The sequence below is a fragment of the Nelumbo nucifera genome, chromosome 8 (assembly GCF_055504915.1).
Source record: "Nelumbo nucifera cultivar China Antique chromosome 8, China Antique-T2T, whole genome shotgun sequence".
NCBI lineage: Eukaryota > Viridiplantae > Streptophyta > Magnoliopsida > Proteales > Nelumbonaceae > Nelumbo > Nelumbo nucifera.
The window spans coordinates 2752467-2777731 of NC_142656.1; the positions used below are offsets into that span (position 1 = coordinate 2752467).

Here is a 25265-nt window from a genome sequence, read left to right on the forward strand (position 1 = left end):
AGGATGTAGTTCTTTCAGCAATGGATTAAATGTATTGCCTATTAAAACTGACGTTGTTTAGTCTTCAACAGTGGTGCTAAGCATGCATAACAAATACTATAGAACTGAGACAGCAACAGCTGTATGATAGAGGGGAATTGGAGAAGACACATGAATCTGTTTTGGGAAGACAATTGATGTGCAGTTCTCTAACAATGTGAGCTTTTCCCTAGGATTTACCAAGTTTCTATTCAAGTTGGAAAAACCATCTACTAGTTTTACTCCTTGCATGATGTCAATGGCATGGAACCTGCTTATCATAGGAAAATAAAAGAATGTTCACTGTTGAGTGCTCAAAAGTGGCTCCCATTTTACTGGAACAAAGGGATGAAATTATTTGGAAAGAGGGATCTGAAGGAAAATTCTTTCTATGATACTTTGCAGAGGTTCGTACTAGACGCATAACAGATTCTCATGAGGCCAATAGTATTAGGATAAGTGAGTTCCTCCCAAGATTGAGACATTTATGTGGCTGGTGTTTCTCAATAAGGTTCTCGCATTTGACCGCTTAAATCAAAGAAGTCTTCAAATCCCAAATAAATATTATGTACGAGAACATGGATGGGTTGGTTGGCCATTTGTTTCTTCATTGCCACATGACCTCTTGTTTCTTCAATGCCCCATCACCTTTTTGGAAGTCTTTTGCTCCTCTTTGAAGCTCCCATTGGGCCATCTTCTCCCCTTTTAGGATGCCATATTCTTGTGAGGTCCATATCCGCAGGTTCTATTAGTGCTTCTATTTGGGTTATGATTCCCTTTGCTGTATGTTTCAGAAGGGGCACAATTGTAGATATTTGAAGGGAAAAACAGAGTTTCTGCCTATATATGCATGGAAGATGGCAGCCTTCTCAATGATTTGTCTCCATTTGGATCTTTGGTGCAAAGGATCTTGTGCTTAATGGGTTCTCTGTTTTAGGAATAAAGGATGGCATATCAGTAAAGCATCTTGCTTTTGGCTTGTTTTATATCCTTAGTAAAATTTTTTTAATCAGTCATCAGAAAAAAATAAAAAAAAAAGAAAAGAAAAGAGAAGAACACAAAAGCCTACATCAAATAGAAGAAGAGTGAATAGTACTAACAGCTGCAAGAAAGGACAAATTCTGGGAGTATCAAAATCAATTTTGACTGACAAAATATCAAAAACCAATCAATGAAGTGAGGAAGGTAATGTAAAGTTTGACATTCAAAGAAGATTTTAATATGTAGCTGAAATCATCCTCAGCAATTAATATTTGTGGAATCCACCACAGTACCCTACCTTTGGACTCTTCATTTATGTAAAATGCATAAATGTAAAGTTTTCTTTAAAAAGAGAAGAAAGTAGTTCATAATATGTAATTGTGCCTTGAAAAGTCATGCCCTATACAGAGACATACTTTCAGTCATACTTCAATCCCCCTTCACTGTGGATTCTAAATCCAAAACCTCATTTTCTTTTCGTTCAATTTTTTATGCAAATGTGTATCTTATGTGAAGCAACCAATAAATAATTTAACATTGGGTACTGTGACACTATAAACACTCCGAAACATCCATTTGTGAACCTTATTAGTATTTTGAAGCAGAAATCACAGAATAAAACATGGACAGTTTACTCTAGCTCTGTCAAATTACAGCATAAAGCACATTAGAACTTACCAGGAGTTCCTTCATATCACTAGAAGCTCTAATTCTTGCCCTTTCTTCAAGAGAACGTCCAAGAAGGACAAAACCAAGAAGCATAACCTGCATACTAAAAAGCAACAGCCTTGAATGAGAAATTTATTTCCAGAATAGGAAGTTACAGATGATGATTTTCAGTCAATCAAACATTTCCATTAATATGCAAAAATGTGGAAACAATATATGATGCTTACTTCTCAACTTTAATCCTAACCATACATACAAACATATATACATTTTCTTGGTATTCTCCATTTTTACCTTAGAGGTATGTCTTTTTGTCAGCTTATTCAGTGAGTTGATAGATTAGGGTTGGTCAAAGATTTAGGATGGACAAAGATGACATAATTGTCACCCATTTGCAGTTTGTAGATGGCATCATCATACTTTGCGAAGATTAAGGTTGTGAAGGTGTAAAAAATCTACAATTGGTCATTAAATGTTTTGAAAGGATATCTAACTCCAACATCAATTTGGTAAAGATCTAAAATATCAGGTATCAATTTGGAAGAGTATAGGATGGAGGAGTATGATTAGGTTCTTGGTAGCTCTACTACTAAATGGCATATGAAATACTTAGTAATGCCTCCAAAAGGGAACCCAAAAGGCTTTAGAATTTTGGAGTGCAATAGTGGGTTGATTTTCCCTAAAAAAACAATTGGAAAGAAACATTATTTGTCCCTAAGAAGAAGAATAACCCTTATCAAATCCACTTTCTACAACCTTTCAATGCATTTTTTCTCAGCTTTCAGAGCCTTGATTGCATTCATTAAGTGGTTAGAGAAAATTAGAGTTTCTTGTGGGAATTGGGGGAGTCCAGAAGGACCAGATCATCAATTGAAACATTGCATGTCTCCCCAAAGAAAAAGGGGAATTAAGGGTCGGTAGAATATCTTTGAAGAACTCCTCTAGTTTAAGTAAATGGTTGTCAGAATTTCCTTTAGAAGTGGATAAACTTTGATATTCTGACATTAAAATTATTGATGGATTTCATGCAAACGGGTGGAATGGTGGATTTGTAAGGACCGTTAAAACTATGTTCTCCAATCTTTCTTGAATTTCATTAGTCTCAAACAAGTATGTGGGGATAGAAAGAGTGCAAGTTAGGTTGCCCAATTTGGAGAATTTCAACTGCCTCTAACTCGCGTTTGGGTTTGGGCTCATTGAAAATCTAACAAATTCCCAATCCAAGTTCTGGATTTACCAATAGTGTGTTTACCAAAAAAATGATTTACATATGGTAGGAAAATGTTCCTTTTCTCATCAATTTCCCAAACTATTTGCTTTATCAAATTCTAAAATTTCCCTTATTGCTTCCTCTGTCTCCAATTCCTTGTTAAGACTTCCTTGGAGTATAGGTTTGAGAAGATCATGAAGCAGGGAAGGTGGTTAAATTGCTCGGTCTTCTCATGGTTTAAAATGTTAACATATTTCCTAATATTTCCATAAAATATTATTGGAATCAACAAATCCCAATGAAAATTTCTAGCACTATGTGGAATACATGAGATGGTATTGGCAGCAACATTGTAGTTATGTGGAGTAGCAACACTATTGTCCTCCTAATGGACATGATGACCACTTTGAGCTATCTCAATTATCATTTTGTACATGACATTAAATCTTAGTTTTCCTTTGTATAATAGATTTTATGGTTGATTCATTAGAATCAAACCTTCGTTTTTGTTTGTAGAATAAATTGTTTGGTTAATCTTACGCCTCCTTGTGCTCGGGACGCTTACACCTTTATATTATAAACTTCACCTCACATCTCCAAGTAGTGCAACACCTTGCATCACGCCTTCGCATTTCGCTTGTATCTAGGGGTGGATTCAAGCCAAGCCGAATACTTGGCTATTCGAGCTAGGCTCGCTGAAATAGTGTTAGGCTCAAGCTCGATTCGAGCTAGAGACTTGAGCTCGAGCTCGGCTCGGTCCAAAAGCTCGCAAGTTCGAGCTTGACTGCAAGCTAAGCTTTTTCTAAAAAGTAAAAATTATACATATAAAAATAATTTTTTATTTTACATACAAAAAAATAAGAATTATAACAATTATTTACTACTAATAAAAAATAAAAATATTATTATATAAATAAAAATTTGTACATATATAATAAAAATATTTATTAATTATACTAGGCTCGATTTGGCTCGCAAGCCTCATGAGCCAAGCTTCATTGGGCTCGAGCTCGGATTGATTAGCAAACAAGCCTATATATTGGGCTCAATCTCAGTTTAAACCGAGCCGAGCCAAGGTCGAATAGCTTGTGAAAAGCTTGGCTCATGGCCACCCCTACTTGTATCCTCCAGTTAGACAGATTACTCTTTAATGCAATAAAATTCATGAACCATTATTAATAAAAAAAGGTTACAACCTTGAAAGGATAATGTTGCTTAGGAAAAAATCAAATACAAGGTGGGCATAGGGCCGGTGTGGACAATAGGATTGAACACATGGCCAAGCCAGAGATCCCCTTCTACCCAACAGATGGTATGAATCAGATACATCATCCAACTGCATTGCAGAAATAGAGTAAGTTTTGTAGGGAAGCTCCCTACTTGACCCAAATAGAAGCTTTCTTTTCTAGACTTGCATTAGTTCTTCTCAAATTCCTAGACTTAGATAAACCTTCTCCAAGACTAAAGTATTTTCTTATTTACTGTAACATCCAAATATATCTGAAATTTTCTTACTGTATGTATCACTACTGTTCTGAATGTTAAGTACAACAGAAATTAGGGTTACATGGAAGGATGGAATTCAAGGAAATTCTTAAAGCAGAATATATAGTTTGCATGTCCAATAGATAGATTAATAACCTATTTTGTTCTTTAATGTTTCCTACTTCTCAAGATTGCACCATGTAATAAGTAAACTCTACATCATTAAACTAGGATCATATGTAAATGCAACAAAATTTCTTTCAAAGTAATGCAAAAGGTGAAATTAAAACAAGTCACCGGTTCATCAAAGAATGAAGCATCCCATTCAAGACCCGGATTCAGAAGCGACACCTACACCATAAGATCTCATAGATGAGACAGGGATAATAAACAAAATAAAGTAAAAACGTTTTAGAATCAAGAACACTGAATAAAATGAGAGATTTGAATGGAGCTCACCGCACTTATAATAAATGCAGCAATTGATCCAAACCCAACAAGAGAATTCATATTTGGTGATCCCTTTGCAAATGATTCTAGACCATCAAGAAGCAATTCTGCAGAAGTAACAGAGATTCGTCATATAGAAAAGTATAAATCGGTAAATTTGTAAATATAAGAAGAAAAAGATATCAACCTAAACAGAAGATCATCAAAAAAGCTGACTTTGTAAATTGAGGAAGAAAACATCCATTTATTGGGTAAATTCTTTGTATATCCAAAGAATGTTCCCATGTCACCAAGTATGAATGTATGAACAATAGAGACGTATGCTGCAAGAATCACTACCAATTAGGGTGGTGACTTCTTTCAACCAATAAAAACTCCAAACAATTGAACCATTCATCAATACCTCTTAGATTGGCCAACTTAACTAAGCTGTATCCTGATGATTTGGAGTCAGGCACAAAAATAAGTAGATGCATTTTCAATAGAATTAACCTATGGAGTATAGACACCCCGATTCATCAAAGATAAGCACGTTGCAGTTTAATGACCTTTTACCGGATCAATCAATTCGTATTTAATAACTCGCAAGAAATAATACTTGCTAAATTAGTATGAAACAGCGCTGCCAACTGACCTCGGCCGGGTCCCAAAAGAGCGCTCAATGCTAATCCACCTTTCACGTACGAATTATGCAATATGTCCCAAAATGATCCTTCACCAATAAAAATAGCAAATCAGAAATTAAAATAACTTATCTCGGATCGCTAGAATTTACGATAGTAGATAAAATCAAGTAAATGCAATACCGTGAGCCAAATGAATCCCAAGTGAATGCAGTATATGCGAAGCGTGGGATCCGCAGCACAGAGCCACCAGAGTCCAAGCAAAAGCCACCCGAGTACGACTCTTCGCAAGCATCGCCTTCTTCTTCTCCGCCATCTCCTTCCACTTCCTCACATTATCCCCGATGCCAAACCCTGAATTCCTCCTCTTCGACGGAAACCCACACTCCGTCAATCTCCTAGCTAGATCTTCTGCAACGCTGACCGGAATAGTTCCATTCTCAACGCCATCTGTCTTCAACCGAATCGCCGCTGTCTCAGTCAACATGTTAACAACCACCGAGTCAACACGTTCGTCGGAAGCCAAGATCGATTTGACGCGAGAGACGCAGGCGCCGCACATCATTCCCGACACATCGAGTAGCACCGAAGACTCTTCTGCTTGCTGTTTTGGAAGAGGCGGTGTTCCTGCTGGAAGGCCAATCTCGACAGCCTTTGCTTGGAAAGTAGTTGAGATTTTCCGATCGGAGGTCGGCCAGGTCGTCTGCGACCATCGTCGGAGGAGGAGAGGATTGAAAAGGAAGGGACGAACACAAGGCTTTCTGTTGGAATTCAAGCAGAACTTGGGCTGAGATACGAGAGGTAACCGTAACAGATTAGCCGCCATCGACGGAATTTGGAGAAGAGGGAGGAGCCGATGAGCAAGCTAGGTTGGCAGCTATCCACAGAAGCAACTTCAAATCATGGCAGCCTTAAGAATGCTGAGCACAGAGAAGAACAAAGGCATTGCTCAATTACAGGTAGAGAGGCGCTCGGAGTCGTAGACGAGTCGCAGAGTGATTTGACACGTAGGATTGGTAATATCCAGATCAATTTTTATCGCCACATGTTCATGTTTATGTAGAACGAAAACGAAGTTGCGCGTAATACGAGTCACGAGATCAGGACTTGAAATGACGCCTTTCAATTCTCGGGTCGGATCCACCAAAGAGACGACAGACAAGGTTGCTAGAAATCCAGATCACAAGTAAACACGTCAGCTGATGGCACATCTGAACCAGTACGGAACAATGACGTGTTTAATTCTGATTTGTCTTAGTAGCCTGGTTTCCACGCCGTGTTTGTAGCAGATAATTTCATCTGACTACCAAAAAAATCTCGTCTCATCGGTGACTCCGCTCCGGATTGGGTAAACGATCGCTAATCAAAAGCCTAAAAGATAAGCTTCTCGACTAGAACGGTGGTGCAGTTGGAAACTTGGAATGACATTTCCAATTTCCCTTCACTCTTTCATTTTCTTTTATCTTTTATGGGAATAATGTAAGCAAAAGCGGGGTCGTCTGCTTGGGTACGTAATGTTTCAGTTTTCAGGAAACAATAGAAGTTGTGGCTTTTCCTGGTTGGTTCCTAAAGGCTAAAAGCCTAAAACCCGAGCTGGTATCCAGCTTTCTCAAGCATCTGAAAGCGGGAACACATTCTTAGGTCTAAACGAAACGTATTGTCAAAAGTCAAAATTAGAGATTCCCATTAAGTATGAACTCTATTTATCGCACCTTTCCGGTATCATCGAAATTGCCTTTGGGAGTAGGTGGATGATTAATTAAATATTAGACAGTTGTGAGTTTTGACTTAAAAAATGTTAGACCAAGACAGTTTGACCCGGCTTGCATTTTAAAAGTTTTTTTTTTTTCCATTTTTTAAAGCCGGCTTTTCATACCACTTTTATTAGTCAGTATAAGATTAAGGTTGTGGTCAAAGGCATAAGGGGCTGTTTGGGATGACTGAAGCTTTTTGAGCCACTTTGGAGAAGCCGGTAAAAGAAGTTTCATGAGAAAGGCCTTTTTAATGGACTTTTTGCATATTAATTGCAAAAGCAGAGTGAGCGGGAGAGGTTTTTAAATTTTTAAGACCAAATTGCCCTTCATTTAAAACCCACCCACCCATAAGACCATATTCCTCTCTCCACTCAATCTCTCTCGTTTTCTCCCCCTTCTCACTCTGTCTACTCCTTATGGCTCTTCCTCTCGCTTATGCAAGTTTCCCTCTCCATCTTTAGATGCAAATTTTTCTCTGAGGTTCTTTATTTTCTTCTTAATGGTATCTCATGGTGAAGTCCTCGTGGGTCATTTGGAAGGGAGTCTTTCATTTTTTAATGATGCAGAGGAAGTATAGGGAGATCTGTTACAATTAAAGTATAGGGAGATGGAAGTGCATTTTTTTCTAATGGGGCGACTTTTTCATTCATTGCCTGGGTGTGTGCAAATGGGGTCATTGGGGGTAATGTCGCTGGTGCCATTCGTTTTCCTAGTGATGTTTTTCTAGTTGTTGTACCCGAAGTTCATGAAGCTGCTACTAGTATTGGTCAATATTTGATCCAAATTTTAAGCCACTTTGGGCATGATGGTTTCTAATGCCTTCTTTTTCTTTAAGCCTAACGATGGATACGTTGTGCAACTATTTTGGTATAGTTGGAACCTCATAGTTCAGGTAGGGGTAAGTTTGATGTTACTAAATTCAGCACTGAAATGGGAGAAAGACGACTTTTTTGATGAGTCGGATCTCCTGCCCACGAAAACTCCGCCCACATTTATTGCAGTCATACATGGAGAACATCTCATCCTCTGCATAGTATTATGCAGGGAGAGATGTTCCCAATTTACGGGGATAGTGTATTGTGGGTAGGAGCTCCCGACTCTTTTCTGACAACCTATTTCTTGATGTTTCTTTTTTTGCAACTTTAAACTGGGTGTTACCATAGGCATAATTTGTGCCATCTCTTTATCGTGGGAATGAGATAGAACTACTAATAATGGCTTGTAATGAACCTTAATGGATTAAACAAAAGAAAAGTTTGTAAAACACCACACATTTACAAACTTAATGGGTGTCTAAGTTTGTAAAACACCATCTAGTCTATTCAATACTGGATGGATTGTGCACTTATGAGAATTATATAAAACCATGTGGTTTATTGGGTTCTAAATGCATCTAATGGTATAAATATTACTAGATTGCCTGATGATAAATGTTTACAACTATAATTAATAATTCAAAATTACAAGAAACCATCCGATTTGTTTAATGCCATATGGTGTCTAAGTATATAAAACACCATTCGGCCTGTTCAATACCGAATGGATTGTACATTTATGAGAATCATATAGAACCATGTAGTCTATTGGGTTTTAAATGCATTTGATGGTGTAAATATACCTAGGTGATAGATGTCGCAACTATAATTGATAATTCAAAATTACAAGAAACCATCTGGTCTATTTAATGTCGGATGGTTTCTAAGCCTGTAAAACACCATCCGGTCTCCACTATACTAGATGGCCTATACACTTGTGAGAATCATATACGACATTGTGGGATATTGGGTATTGGATTAATTTGAGGGTGTATCTATTATTTTATCACATATGTAATTGATGAATCAAAATTGTAATCAATCATTCAATTTGTGTAATGCCAGATGGTTTATAAGTTTGTAAAACACCATCCGGTCTTCCCCATATCAAATGGTTTGTACACTTGTGAGAATCATATACAACCTTATGATTTGTTGGGCTTTAGATGAATTTAAAGGTGTAAATACTATTTTATCACTTGAGTGATAGATATTTGCAATTGCAATTGATGATTCAAATCTGTAATAAACCATCAAGACTTAGTGATGCCAAATGGTTTCTAAGTCTATAAAACACCATTTGGTATGCCCTCTACCGAATGGTTTGCACACATATGAGAATTATAAAGAACCATGTGGTTTATTGGGTTCTAGATGCATTTGATGGTGTAGCTACAAGTAGATCGGGATAGATATTTACAACTATAAGTGATGTTTCAAAATTGTAAGCAATCATCCGATCAGTTTAATCCCAGATGGTTAATATATCTTGCACTTCTAAACTATCAACCGTAGTGGTTAAGATATGTTGTTAATATTGCACATGCAACTAAATATTATATAGAACCTTATTAATATTTAACATAAAGCAAGTTGATTCTTAGTTTGAATGACAACATATCAATCACAAGCCTTATTGATACAAACTTCGAATCATGACATCTCAATATCATTAGTTTTTCATAAACATGGTTCTCAATCTTAATCCAAACTCAGCCTTAGAAACCAATACATAAAAAGAAAGAAAAAAGCACTTGAACAATAGCTCGGTCTTTGTGTGTGTGTGTGAGAGAGAGAGATGCTTACATGTACAGAGATAAGAGAAGATAGTGACTCTCAAAGAATGAAGACAATGAGAAAAGGGATAAGGGAGAATAAGATTGAAAAAAGAAAAAGCAGGTTTCATTGGGCCACTCTTTTTAGTTAAGGTCATTTTGGTTAGAAAAAAGTAAAAAACTCTCCCACTCACTCTTTTTGCAATAAGTTTGAAAACGTAACTAATTTTGTTAATTTGGCAAACTTTTTTAATTTTCTTGCAAAAATCTCTTTTTTAATTTTGGCCAAAAACTGAAAAGCAATTAATTTGGGTTTCTCAGTTTTGTTGTCTAAGTGGGGTTCAGATGTTGGGAGGGCTTTAACGTGACAACTTTTGACTTGGCAAGCCAGATTTCATCTTAATAGCCTCTTCATGTTTGCTTGTGGTGAAAAAAATCAAAAAGTCCAAATTACTGAAATTAATTGTCTTTCCAATCAATTAAGGGGGTGTTTTGTAGTGTGGATGCACACGACTATGGCAGGGACCAATCCACACCACACCACACTACACCACAGTCCACAACTGTTCTAAGTTGTGGACATGCTGTGTGGATCAGTCTAGTCCATACCACACTTTTTGATTTCATGCATCTCATATACAATTTGATAAAAAATGTCTAATTTTTACAATTTATACGGTAAATAAACTGGAAAAAAAACATCAACAATTAAATATTAATTTTAACAATAAATGACAATAAAATAATTAAAAAATAACAATAAAATAATTATTTAAAAAATAGAATAAAAATAAAATAAAAGAAAAGAAAATAATTCTTTAAAAATAAAATAATTTAAAAAAATGGAGCTTGAGCTTGCAGAGGATAGTCCGTGCTTGTAATGCCCTGTAGTGGAGAAAGAGGAGCAGTGGTGAAGGACTTCTAACGGTAAAAAGGAAAGAAAAATATATAGGGTATAGAAGTATTGAATAAAAAAAATAGAGTGTGGATCAATCACAGACATGAGAAATTGTCATTACCAAGATTTTGAGGTGTGGATAGGACCAGTCCACGATATAGTGTGAACCAATTCCGTCCACAACCAACCAAATAGCGTATCCCGTGGCATGGACCGAAATGGTCTATCTACGAGATAAACACGCTTCCGAACATCACCTAAAGGACCTTTCATAATTTCACTAAAACTTCTTATAACTTAGCTCTAAAATAAAAAACAACAACCAGCCTTCCCACACAGCCCAAAGGGAAAGAATGAGGATAAAACTATTAGATATGAACAGGTCATGGACCCGATCCCAACTACTAGACAGTGGAACAAACCCTTATCATTAATTGGGGAACAAATTTTGTTAGACAAACTATTTTGAGTTCTTTATTAAACAATTTTGAGTTTTTTTTTTCTTGTTCTCATATCTCATATGTCTATTAAAGATAATTTTAAATAACTCACATCGAATTGTAAACCATGAGAAAGCATGTGTATATAATATCAATATAAAAAAAAAAGGAAAAAAAAAAAAGCAAAGGTGTCATGTGAGGTTGGGAGTTGGGACATGGGGGTGAGATTAGGTGCCAAAAAAAAGGTGTAAATGAATTGACTGGAGTCGAATTTTAGCATGACTTCTTGACTTAAATACTCTTATGGGCGTGTTTGTTTTTCACGAAGTGAAAGGGGGAAAGTCTGTTCAATGGGATTCACAATCCCATTGACCAATTTGCCTGTGTTCGGATTTCAAAGATGTGTGGGACCTACGGAAAGTTTGATTTTCCGGGTATCACTTACCCGGATAAATTCGGGTAAGTTGGTTTCCCGAGTAGAGGGTAAGTAGATAAAAACTTAAAATCTCAAATTTGCCCCCACAATTGAGAGTATCTTTTCTGCTTCTCTCAAAAATCAGCTTCACCGTTGCTAATTCCCTCAATTGCTGCCACTGCTTGATCAGGTCATCGTTGCTACTCCGTTTACTTACTGATGCCAAAGAGTTTATCCTCCTACAATCTATCATCTTCACCGCCCCTTTGTTGCTGGCACCATTGATCCTCCTAGTTGTCGTCGTCGCTGCTCCGCCTAGTTGCCGCCGCTGCTCATTGTTTTTTCATCCATTGAAACGGTAAGAATTACTATTCCTCTTCCCACTAATCCATTGTTCCTCTCTGATGCACATAATGCATCTTATTTTTTGAATGGTTTTTTTCATCCCATTCAAAAAATTGTTTCTCATCTTATTGTTCCTCTTTTATTGTTATTTCATTGATTTCCTTTTTTTTTTTTTTGATTTTTTGTTTACAGAATTCTTGGTAATCCAATTTGTTGAAAGGGTACCTGAATGATTTTGGAGGACATTAACTTATAGTGAGGCGGAATACACATTTGGGAGCGGAGAAATGAAGGATATGCTTATCTTGTTGATCAGTCCAGCCAGATGTTGTTTAATTGAGATGCTATTAAAAGAATCTTACTTAAGGCATGCAAAACTCAGATAACCAAGAAATCTAGCCCAAGCGAAGTCTCACAGGAGCTCTAATTGCAGGTTGTTGTGTAACAATTTTGAACAGACAACAACCTGAAAAAGTTAGCAAAATGTTACCTTTTGGATGGCCAAAAATAAAAAAAAGAGAAAAATGCATCATACACCATTGTTGTTGTCTTTTGGTGTTTCATAGGATATGGTATTAATTTCTTGAAAAATCAATGATAGAAGTTCTTTTTGTATCAAGTACAAGTGCATCATACACAACATCTGGATTCTTTTCTTTCTTTTTTTTTGTTTGAGCAAAAACATATTGTTGTTAGTTTGGAATAATGAAAATGGGAAGCATTTTTTTCTTTTATTGGTAGTTGGGGCAGGATTAAGGTACAGTTCTGGTTCTATTTATTTCTCTTTTCCTTTTCTTGTGTGTGATTTTGAATGCTTGTCTACTTTTTATGGTTCCATATATTTCAGTTTTAATATGTTTTATGATGCAAAAAAAAAGGCTTATTCATGTCCCTTTCTTTTGATTATGATTGTCAATAGATTTTCTTCCATGCAAAGCATATGCTCATTTTAGTATCATTTTTTTTTTTTAATTTCTGTTGGGATAGTGGAGATTTTATCTGTTCTATTGAAATGAATAGGAATTTTTATTGAAAATTCAAGAAATTAAGTCATATCCGTGGTTGAAATTACTGAGGTTTGGCTACTCAATTGATAGAAAGGTTATCAGCAAAACCTGTCAAGGGTTAGAGTAGTGGTAGTCCCTAAACCTAACTGTTAGAGAGATATAATTGTGGATTCCATTTGTATTTAGTTGTTTGAGACACGTACGGAAAATACTAGGGATAGTTTAAGCCCTCTTTCGTGGGTTAGGAGACTTGGTTGGATGTCTTTGTATTTAGGGAAGATACTATTATTGATTTGTTTTTCTTTATTGATTTAGTTTCTATATTATTTATACCTAGTGGGTATGGTAAATCATCTCTTAGTTAACAATAAGTAGAGTTAAAATAGTACCTAGTGCTTCTTTATGATTGAAAATAACGGGTACCATATTCTCTGGTTGTATAGAACAGAATTCTCATCTAATATCTAATTCGCGCCTCTTCTTAATATCCAAATGTTGATGTACAACACCAACAATTTCAAATTCAGAACGTAATATTAGATGAGAATTCTGTTCTATACAATTAGGGGTGGCAAATGGGTGGGTTGGGTTGAGTTGGGTAAGGGTTGAATACCAATCCATCCATCTTGACCCACCAACCCACTATGACCCATCATCAATATTTGTTAAAGGGTCATAATCCACCCTAACCCTGACCCACCCATATTAATCCACTTGACCCATTCATATGACCCTTGCCCACCCTCACCCATACTAACCCACCTACCATTGCATATAAATACATAAACGGGTCGGATTGACCCATGTACCAAAAAATAACATTTTTGATGAAACACCTCTAAATGATGCCACATGGTAGAAACGGGTCATGTCTGCCCGTAATACCCGAAAAATAACAACTTTTTGAGAGAAACAACTCCTGAGATTGCCACGTGGTATAAACTGGTGGGGTTGACCCATATAGCCAAAATAACAGAAAATACCATAAAATGCAGAAATTAATTAGAAAAAATTGCAGAAAAATAATAGAATTTTGCAAAAAAATTTGTGGAATATGCAGAAAATAGTAGAAAATAGCAAAACATAGAAGAAAATTGCAAAAAAATAACAGATAATTGTAGAAAATGCAGGAAAATAGTAGAAAATGGCAGAAAATTATAGAAAAATAGCAGAAATTACAGAAAATACCAAAAAATTGCAGAAAAATATCACAAAATAGCAGAAAATTGCAGAAAATACCAAAAAATTGTAGAAAATTGCAGAAAATACCAGAAAATTGCAGACAAATGCCAAAAATACAGAAAAATGCAAAAAAAATGTAGAAAATGCAAAAAAAAAGTAGAAAATTATATAAAAAAAGTGTATAACTTTTGCAGAAAAAATCAGAAAAAAAATGTATAACTTTCTGACATTTTGAACAAAATCTAGAAAAAAAACATGCAAACATACAATTTAGGTGTATGACAAAGAGAAAAAAATACATATTTCATATTGTAAGTGTATGAGAAATAAGAGAAATAATACAAAAATAACATTCATTATATTTAGCCATGAGCAAAATTAAGTACATACTTTGACCATGCCTACATATGCAATATATTAGAGTATGATATGGAACAATACTTTGGCCATGCCTACAATAGTTTGTTGCTAATTCAGGGATGCTCCTCTAGATGGAATAATAATTTGTTGCTTCAAGGAAACTGAAACATATGCTTAATCATTTTAGCTAAATATCACATGAATTTCTAGGCATACAAAATTCTAGATGGGTGAACTCTGCTTTCAACCAAGAAATTACTGATTTGAGTTTTCGTTCTGTAAATACTGAGATGGTCATCAGATCCTACATTGCCGATATCTTTAGCACCAAGTTCAGAAAAGCTTTGCCTTATTATGATCAGTAACCTTGAACATTTATATATTTGCTACTAAAACCAAGTAAGCAATGTGGAACAGGGACACAGAGACAAGTTTTAGACAAAAAACATCCATTTTTTGTCAACCAACTTATTTTTCTATTTTACAAAAGCAAGTAATTAACTTGTTCCTTAATTATAAACGAAATAAATAAAAGATTATGGCTTGTGCATGGTTTACCCCAATTTGTAATTTTCCTTCATTATGAATCAAGGCCAATTAGTACCACACAAGCAGGAAGTTGAATCAGGAAACTATGGGTTGGTCTAGAAGATTGGTGAAAATGTTCATTTTATTAAATAATACTTTCTGAATTAGTGACAATATACTAGCAAAAACTCATGCCTTGCTATTTCCAATAGAAGAAAAACAAGAAGGAAAGTAATAGACCTTATTTAATTAAAAAGAACATAGAGATTTTGAGGAAATATTTGGAATGTTTATTTTAGAAGCTAGATTGGGCATGATCAAGTCTTGTCATGTCTGTGTTGGGTTAAAGTTATAAACCATAAGTACCAGAGTAGTTAAAAAGCTGAAGTTGTTGAAGTGTGGCATTTCTGGTGTATAATGTTAATGTTATTTTAATCAAAAGAGTGAGCTTGGAAGACTAGACACATTGTGAATTGTGATCAAGGGTCATTGATGACAACTAGGGATTTTTCATAGCTACTTAGACACAAGACCTCTAACATAGTTTGGGGCCATATAACTTGCCATGTGTTCCAACCTGGGGTAAGCTACTCAGGTGTCCCACCCTCCTAGAATGGAGAGTGATAGGCTCAAAAATCAGCTAACTAGAATATGATTCCAAATGAATGCTTCTAGTATCAAATATTTAATTTGGATGACACAGAGAAGTTCTATCAATATTCTTTAAAGTTCTGAAGATAATTCTTTATAAATGAATTCATGTTTAAACTCAAACAGTCTGCTGCAACTTTGTTGTTCTATCCAATATTCTTTATTCATTGGAGACCATCCCATGGTGTTGACTGAAAACTTCTTTACCAAACCATATTATAATGAATAAACAACCAGGGAAATTAATATTTACAAACAGGACTCATAGTGGGTTGAATAGAGTAGCGGATTTGAGGCTATAAATTATAATAAAACAATTGTTATGAGCTTGGACTTGTGCAGCATAGTAGAAGATGTGACCTCCATTGCTCCAATTTAATTAACAATCAGTCAATGCCGTGGACCTTAATTTAAATTTACATAACTGATGTGGGGTTCAGTGCTGGATATTAGATAAGATTGTCATAAAACAGTGACCATGTTCAATGGGCATGGGTGCATGGCAGCCTCAGAATCTAAGTTCAGACAAGTCATCGTCAAGCTTAAACAAAATAAGAGAAATGAAGTTATCAGGAATGGACGCTCACATCAACCCAACTTAATTAGAACCATCACCTCTAGACGAGATATAAGGAGAAGACAAGCGACCATTAGATATTTGATAAAAGAACAAACTGAAGACATACTTGCTGGGTCGATTTGCATTAGACTATACTGTAAATCTGCGGTGTTTAATAAATGAAGCTCCATTACAAGCACCAAGTTAAGGGAGACATTCATTGATCCAGTCTAGCAGCCTTGTAGCCATTTCGTTCTTTTCTCTGTTTTATCTTTTTCTTCCAACAGTCGTCCAATACAGAGAGATTCCCATGAGTCCATGACTCAACTTGCCATGAATCATCCCACCTAACCAATGGGGATCTTTCTATGTCCATTGGAGAGTAAATATATGTTTTGGGCACTTTTGGCGCAAAATATATGCAACAGGGACAAGTTTTAGACATGTTTCATGTTCAACTTTTTGATTGAACAATATGACTATGGGAGGCAAATAATCAATGAAGGTTGAGCAATGTCAAAAGATTTACCTATCCAAAACTTTGATGTACATGCGGCTTGAGATTTGAGAATTCTGAGAAACAATGGCATTGAAACTAAGAGGACAAACTTGTTTCAACGGTTGAGAGGATAATCTTGTTTCAATGGTGGAGAACTTGTTTCAATAGCGGAACAAAGAACCGCGAATGGATTGAAACCCTAACACCTTTCGATCTTGCACTTGAAACAAGTTTGTCCATTCGCAGTTCTTTGTGGAACAAAGAGCAAAGATCTGAAACTTAAATAATGGATTAATCTTCAATGGTGGAAGTTCGTTCGACTGAGAACTGAAAAAAACCCAGAGATCTTTGTTCGACAGTTCAACTCTTGCAGCAACTCTCTCTCGACTCTCTCCTCTTACGGTTTTACCCTCTCGACCCTCTCCTTACCCAAGTGACCTAACCCTTTTTGACCCAATGGGCACCCTTGACCCAACCCACCGTAACCCTCTTTTCCTTGACCCTAATGGGTCACTTGACCCATATAACCCACTGTTGAAATGGGTGGGTTTTGAAGCGGGTGGGTCAAAAGGGTCAAGATCAACATTGCCACCCCTAGTTATGTTTAGAATTTTAGTCACTAGATAATATTGGTTTTTCTTATGATAATGGCAATTTGTTCTGGCTACTGGGACAAATTTATCTTTTGTCCTATGATCACTCCTAAACACATCCTAACCCTCTTAAACTCATTCCTACATTTATCAGAATTGGAACAAGTGGCCTCAATGAACTTGAGTACAATCACTATGGCTTGCCTCATCACTACTTATGTGTAGTGGAACTAACATTAGAATTGGAAACATAAACCTTGGGGACATGAAGGATGAACATCACATAGTTACTAATATTTAGAGTCACAAGCCTTAGCCTCCCCTAGGTTGTGAGGCTTGTCAGTAGAACTCAGTGAGCTAGAGCCCATTGTGACTCATCTAGATCACTAGATGTGAACGGATGTAATCATTCCATGTAAAATTTGAGATTATTTTAGTTGCAATTATGTGCTTTGAGGTGAATGGATATTTCTATAGCTTCTTTAATACATTTTTAGGCAACCACATAAGGCTTTTCTCCTCTTGTCAGTTCAAGTTGCATTTATACTATGGAGTTACATTTTTTCTTTGATTGTTATATTGTTTTGTTTAGTTTTTACAGCCAAAATATCGTTTGATTACATAGAGGTAGTGTAATTGCTTGAAAAGTTATTGCTTATCATGAGCAATATCTTAAAAGACAAATCATTTGATGACTTTTGGCTATAGTGAAGCATGAAATGGAAGTGATGTAGTAATGCAAGTTTGTAATATGACTGATTCAAGCTATCTATCTCCACTTCAGGTTTCTAAAGTTTAAACTTTCAGCAATATTTGGTATTGTTGATCCTTTCTCTTGTTGCAATAGAAATATAAAAACAGATTGACTTGTGTTAGTTCTAAAGACTCATCCTTACAATGAAAAGGAGTATTACCTAATGTTGGTCCTATTTATTTAGGACCTTGGGAGGGGTGGACTGGAAATGAACCCAACATTCGGGCATTTTCTTGAATGAATTGGCCATTCTCGGACTCAGAGCCTTCTTTCCCATGTTTGTCAGAATGGAATTTTAACATTGCACCAAACTTGCCATTGTTGAGTAAGGAATATTAATAACATGACAATTAGCTTCCACCCAGTAGATTATTGTAAAGGAAGGTTTTTATTTAAGTTCATTACTTCCCCAAAGCCTTCCTTTACAATTTTCTAACATGGAGGTTACTTCAGACCCTCGTCATTATCATCAACAACATAATAATCAGACATAGGCTTCCTCTGTAGTTGTTTGTACTGCAGTTCTGACAAGCTTCTTTCTCTCTCCTCATCTAAACAACTTTGGCATCCGTTATGGGGTTGAAGGAGAAAATGGTGCACTCTACTCATTTGTTTGTAATGCCATTGAAGTCTGATGGTTTATGTAGTGACAAAGCACCAGGTATCACCATTCTGTTATTTATGCTTCATTTGTTTGCAGTGCAAAATGCATTGCACTGATACAAATGTATAGGAGTGCAATTTTTTGGTCAATTTTTGCTTCAGGTTTTAGTTTTCTTAAAAAGAGAGTGCAATTTTTAAATAACTTTTGTTCCAGGTTTTACTTTGCTTCAGGCTCTACTTCATTTGCATTGCAAATGAACAAAACAAATGAATAAATTAGAACTGGGTAATGAAGGGCCGAAGTGCTTTGACATCTGTTCTGATTTGAAGTTGTTGTGGAAATGTAGAATAAATTAACATACTGCAAGGGTGTATAGGGCTAGAGTTCAGTTTTTAATAACAAAACATTGTACTCATGGTGCATACTGCAATGCTGTTTGAAACATTGATTTAGGCCCAAAGGGAAAAATCGGCAAGATGTGAAAAAAATACCAACTTACCCAGGAAAGTGGATGTTGGAAAAGAACATATGAGAGTACGCAATCTCATTTACCTAAGTAAATTGAACAAATCAAGAACATGGATAAGGTAAATGCATTTACCCAGGTAAATATGTTTCCAAAAAAAGAACATGGCCTATATTTAAATTCGAATTTTAATTTGATTCGACCAAACACTCTTATATTTAATCAAGTTTGAATCTCAAGATAAGCTTGATTAATTTTGTAACTTGAATTTGACCAATAAAATGTCGAGCTTGAGAAACTCAAATTGAGCCTAATGGAATTAAGCCCAAACCGTTTGATTAAAGATTGCTTCAATTGCACCCATTGTTTAAAACCTTGAAGTGAGGCTAGGGAAAAAATGCCTAACCTCAATAGCCTCATATCCCATAATACTCCACAAGGATTAGGCCCTCGGTTGTTCGAGAATTATGCCTTTGCGCCTTTGGCCTTGTAATGTTCAAGGCTTGAGCCTTAATTATTTGACATGCTAATGTTAAATATGAAGGCTTATATAAGGGTAAAATAGAAATTTAAGACAAAAATAATGCCTTGTGTTGGTGCATTGAACAAATAAATAAATATAAAAATAGGAATAAATGCATATGAAAATAAATTATTTTTTATTCTTTATATTTTCTTACCCACTTGCCCATTTACCCTATATTTGACAATTTATTGCCATGTATAAGTGGTTATTCTTCACTAATGCATGAATATAGATGCAAGAAATGAAATAAGAAATCCTTTAGGTTCATTTCCCTGAATTAAAGGGTTAGATTTATATGATATTATTCTTACGGTGTTTAAATTACAACTTTACAATATAGGATTCTAGTCAACCTATATCTAATATTAGCGGGACCTGTGCGATGTATGAGATTTGTTAAGCGAAAGCTAAATAATAAAAACACATAAGAGTATACAATTGTTTTATATTTTTTAAAAATTAAGTAATTAATAATTATTTTATATTTTCGAGTTTGATAATGATATAGAAAAAATACGATATTTGAAAAAAATTTGACCAATCAACTCGTATCATAAAACGTGATAGCCAATAGGTGTTATTTATCAAAATTCAAGAGTGAGTTTCCATTAGTCAAAACTTTTTCGATACCATATCTTTCCCACATCATAGATTTCCCCTTATATACTACTATTAATAATTTTTTTATAACACAAAAATAATAATAATTAATTTCAGCTAGCATTGTTATCATTCTAATGAAACTGACAAGGTGAGATTAGTTTCGCTTTGCCCATTTGTAAATTGACCAAAATTGAATGATCCGAATATAGATATATATTTATATTTTATATTTTTAATACAGGAAAATGAAAAAATTTCCATATTTCTGAGTCTAAAATATTTTATATCATGAATTTAATTTTTAAATTTATTTTTTACGTTTAAATGTTTTAAACCGACTAAACGATGAAAACTTTGAATCATATGCCGTTTGAATCTTCTCATCAAGCGGGGGTGCTGGCGCCACAGACCTTCCTACGCTGCCGCCACGTGGGAGGAAACTCGAGAGGAATAATCCAAACATTATCTAGTCGATCCTTCTCAAGGCCGAACAGCGGAGGCTTCCTCTCTTTCAGCTCAGCAACAGGCAGATCAAACATGGCTTCTTCTTCTTCATCAAATGAGGTGGAGATTCGGGAGGCGAATTACGAAGCCAAAATGGTCTCCAACTTTTTACTTGCTTCGACATTTCCTCAAACACCTTTCTCTCCCCCACGTGTTCGACATTTGAAACCCAATCTCGTTTCAACACCCCCCGATATCATCCAGGTGCTACACAGTTCGCTGTTATCATCCGCTGATCGGTGTTTCAAGACTTTAAACACAATCATTTCTGCAAATCCTTTTCTTCAGAATCTCTTCTCTTTACCTACCAATTTTTGCAACTTCTTCCAGGTAATTCTCTGCACCCTTCTTCCCCTAATGAAAAATTTTAGAATCCTTTTGATATAGACAATTACGGATTTTCACTTCAAGACTGTCATAAAACTTTAGAATCCTTTTGATATAGACAATTATGGATTTTCACTTCAAGACTGTCATATCCAAGGATGACAAGTAATTGAAACAATGTCTGCCCACAATTGGCATTTGTACGTACAATTGATTGGGAAAGGTGGGAAATACTTTCCTAAATTCTATTTCATAATTCGTTCGTAATGGCTTACTGCTGCTTTCTGTTTCCGTCGTCCCATCATCAAAATAGTATCTCATTATAAATACCATATATAAGTTGTTTGGTTAGGGATTTTCGTTCATACAAAACCTTCACTAGGATAAATCAGAATTTTGTCTTAAAGGATATGTTCAAACCAAACGTGAAAAGCTATTCTTTCATTCCTTCGCTTGGATAGGAGTTTATTTTCTCTGTTCAAACATCAAACACTCGTATTGTTCCTGCAAGAGAAAAATTTATAGTCTGAATGTAGACTTTGTCTGTCCTGAAAGTTATATCTGCAGCCAAGTAGTTCTCATATGGTATTTGAGTTGGTCATTTTGCTTCAGATACTTACTTACCTAAATGTGGCAATGGGTTGATTCTTGACGATCCAAATTCCATTGAGGTGTGCCATCTCTAACAGGGGAAATCTGGGGAATTAGTTAGATTCAGGCAGGGCCAAATTACATTGGAGATGAAGGTCAGTAAGGACAAGCCTTAGATGATGGAGATGTCGATGGAAATTAGTCATATTGATATAGTCAGATTATTAACTGGTTTGAGCTATGGTAGCCCAGGAACACAAGAAAACAGTTAGGTTGGGGTTTTGGGCTGGTTGTCAGCATGAGTAAATGGTTTGCACATATAACTCTTATCAGGACTTAAGTTGCACAAATTTCTCTTATTTCTTAAGAGACCTGAGTACTAGTACTACATTGAAATTAGTCATATTGATCTAGTCAGATTATTAACAGTTAGGTTGGGGTTTTGGGCTGGTTGTCAGCATGAGTAAATGGTTGGCACATATAACTCTTATCAGGACTTAAGTTGCACAAATTTCTCTTATTTCTTAAGAAACATGAGTACTACATTGAAATCTTCTTTCAGATTCATTGCAGAAATTCCAGGAGTCTCAATACCTTGTACAACCACAACTTTGCTGCCATTTTACCTGGTGATTCAGTGGCGGGGATTGTGGTGTCAAATGGAATTTTGAACTTCTTGAACATCTATAACACTCTGCTGATTGTCCGGCTTGTTTTGACCTGGTTTCCCAACACTCCTCCGGCCATTGTTAGCCCTCTCAGGTGTGCTTCTTTAACCCTCATGAATGCTCTCGACTTACTAGTGTAAAGAAAAATCAATCTTTAGCAATCAGAGCTATTGGAGTTCCAAATTTGCTTGCCTGTGATTGTGTACCGTACAAAGATATGCTATCTGATTTTCTAGACACTTAAAATTCTAATGGAGCCTATACAACTGATTTTGTTGTTATCCTTGCAGTGATTGTTTTGATTTTTTTTTTTTTTTTGTCTTCTATGCCTCAAATGTTTTGATTTGGAATTTCTTTTTTTTTTTCTCCTTCATTCAGCACTTTGTGTGATCCTTACTTGAACATATTCCGAGGGATTATTCCACCTCTTGGAGGGACACTGGATCTCTCTCCTATTCTAGCCTTTCTAGTTTTAAATGCCTTCACCAGCACTGCCGCTGCTCTTCCTGCTGAATTGCCCATTACAGGAGCATCTGAAGTAGGCCAATCTTCATCTAAATCAAGGTTTTTTAGTCCCACTACAGCACAAAGGAAATGGTTAAGAAGGGTTTACGGCAATGGATCAAAGAACTCTGGAGGGTCTTAGTTAATTCCTTCACTTTAAAGAGTGCTTTGTTTCTTGATTTTCTCTGTGAAATCCATGACTTGTAGACATGAAAAAGTTATGGATGCTCTGTGTATTCTCATTGTCATTAAAGTTAGTTAGAAACTTAGAATCTCTTTAATTACCTTGTTTTTTTATCCTTCTTTATGACCTACCAGTGGCAGAACTGTATATCATGTCCTTCAGATACATCACGCTGTCAAATGGGAAGTTTTGACTATTTATCAATGCTTTGAAAAGCAAATTGGGCACTAAAGCAGAATGTGGCTTTTCCCTTCCCTGGCTTTTGTTTCCCGATCAACCTAAAAACCGAAAACTGGCTATTTTCATTGAACCGGATTGGGGGCCAGTTCCAGTCAGAACCATTTCAATTGGACAGTTAAGTCCAATATATGGTTGTTCTATTAAGGCTTGCACTTCACCCATATACTGGTCTAGTTTTTTATTTACACGAAATATGGAGAGTAATGACAATCAAGATGATTTAGGACAATGGCCCAAGAAATGACGATTAAAACAGAGATGTTTATTTTAATTTGTGCCCTGCTTTGAGAATTCAGATATTCTGCTGGTCATATGGCTATTTCTTTTCAATTTGGGGTTGGTCGATACAAATTTTTGAGAAAGGTGTCTTGTCACATCACATGAGATAAACTAGAAAATGCGTACCTGGGATTGATCATTGGCGTTGAGAGAGATTTTTTTTTGGTGTTTAAAGAAGAAAGGCCAAAATTGACTTTCATGTAGAAATAACAATTTGTATCAATATGAAAGATTTTTACTCACAAAATTGTGTTGGTCAACCTTAAACATAACAGGTAGAAATAGCAATGAAACCACACACAACTCGAGTTTGTCTTACAATTTAAAATTGTCAAACGGTAGGCTCAGTTTGGAAGGAGTATAAATACAAGCCTTGGTTCCCTTTATCTTCATGTAGAAAGGACGAAAATTGACGTTTTTGCTGTATATGAGCGTCAAGTTATCAAAGCAGTGTTTGTTTCATGGTTGCAAAAGAAAAATCATTGGCATGGTCCAGAAAATAGGACCCATTGTTTGAAACTAAGATGCATTTTTTGAAGCATATGATACATTAAAGCGTGTTTGGTAATTTATTTCGTGATTGTGTTTTGATTTTTGAACCAGGTGGAGAATATGATAAATTATTGTGGGGGATTGCTATTTTTGGAACTATGAATTAGTATTCTCGATTCGTTCCAATCTGGGTTTTCTGTACGGGTCAGGCCTGGGCCAGAAAATTGGGGCATGATGTTTGCACCTTTAGAATTGGGCCTGGTTGACCTTCAACCTAATACAACCCGTTTGAGTTGCTGTTCTAAAACCAAGGGTATTAGTTCCTGATGTTGTCCGCACCAGGTGGACACGCAATAAATGAAGTTGAGGTGGAAGAACGAGATGATGCATCGATCAGAACTTACAACCAAAGCATGATCGGAGGTTTCGATGATGAATCTCTTCCACTCTCTAGCCTTTTTGCTCTTTTGCTTTCTCAACCTTGTTTGGTCCAGACTAGTTCGCCCTTTATAACTTGGTTTGGCCGACCTTTTCACCTCTTATTGACTTGAACATTAGAATGCCTTTCCCGATGATCTCATCCTAAAAATCTCAATCTCTGACCGTGTTTTAGTTGCAGGTTTTGCTTGATGCACCTCCTCGTCTTTCCACTTTGGCTCGTCAAAGTTGGCAAGACTTTATTTGTTGTGCGTCCAACTCAATTAGGACATCAGTTCCATTTGCGAGGGTGGGACTATCATACTCCCTAGATGAGCGTCATCAACTAAATAATGGTAATAATGCCATCTCTATGGCTTTACATTGTGGTGTGGGTCAGTGGGTGTATTCTTAACACAGTTTTTAATAAACTATCTTGGGTCATTGATTGTAATAAACAGTCCACATTAAAAAAACCAAGGAATTCACGGAATTTTCACAATAATAAACACCCCATAGTCTCTATGGTCCCAATAGGCGTGACATGTTCCAAATTACTGAATCTTATCATGGCATTGCTGGAAATGGTAAAGCGGTCACTTGACATATGCTGATATGCATTATAGGAGCATGACCTTGCTGAATTGAAAAACGCATTAAAGCCATTAAGGAGCTCACAACCACCTTAATTCACTAAACAAAGAAACAAGCTTTTTCAGTTGAATCACTTCAGCTACTACCAAACAGCCCCTCAATGTATCCATGTTTGAATGAAATCGTAGAAGGTTCTTTTGCGAGTTCAAGCATAGCAGACATGAATAAGCCTAACTAAGCAAAGCGGCTCAATAA

General features: G+C 35.9%; 2 protein-coding genes across 6 annotated transcripts in view; one reads left to right on the forward strand and one right to left on the reverse strand.

The window, feature by feature from the left end:
* Positions 1-6580, reverse strand: part of LOC104600565 (copper-transporting ATPase PAA2, chloroplastic) — a 35310-nt gene extending 28730 nt beyond the window's left edge. Inside the window, exons 1-5 of one of the 5 annotated variants that reach the window (XR_016079404.1) lie at positions 5620-6577; positions 5448-5525; positions 4823-4920; positions 4661-4714; positions 1678-1764 (exon numbers count right to left, since the gene is read on the reverse strand). Coding sequence is in view for 3 of the 5 variants with exons in the window: in XM_088892915.1 (XP_088749041.1) it covers positions 1678-1764; positions 4661-4714; positions 4823-4920; positions 5448-5525; positions 5620-6262 (960 nt within the window). In the remaining 2 variants the exon portion in view is untranslated. Of the gene's footprint in view, positions 1-1677; positions 1765-4660; positions 4715-4822; positions 4921-5447; positions 5526-5619 lie in introns of all 5 variants that reach the window. The other 4 variants (XR_016079405.1, XM_088892915.1, XM_010263593.3 and 1 more) reach the window with 4 other exon arrangements.
* Positions 6581-20685: 14105 nt separating this feature from the next.
* Positions 20686-23085, forward strand: YLMG2 (YGGT family protein). The gene is made up of 3 exons (XM_010263594.3): positions 20686-21044; positions 22195-22394; positions 22679-23085. Exons 1-3 carry the CDS (start codon positions 20748-20750, stop codon positions 22944-22946), a joined length of 765 nt encoding a protein of 254 aa, XP_010261896.2. The 5' UTR covers positions 20686-20747; the 3' UTR covers positions 22947-23085.
* The last annotated feature ends 2180 nt before the right edge of the window (positions 23086-25265 follow it).

Bases quoted from the DNA above. Each gene is read 5' to 3' on its own strand.
- YLMG2 (XM_010263594.3), top strand. From the start codon at position 20,748: ATGGCTTCTTCTTCTTCATCAAATGAGGTGGAGATTCGGGAGGCGAAT. The intron at 21,045-22,194 runs GTAATTCTCTGC...ATCTTCTTTCAG, and splicing joins ATTTTTGCAACTTCTTCCAG to ATTCATTGCAGAAATTCCAG. The intron at 22,395-22,678 runs GTGTGCTTCTTT...TCCTTCATTCAG, and splicing joins GCCATTGTTAGCCCTCTCAG to CACTTTGTGTGATCCTTACT.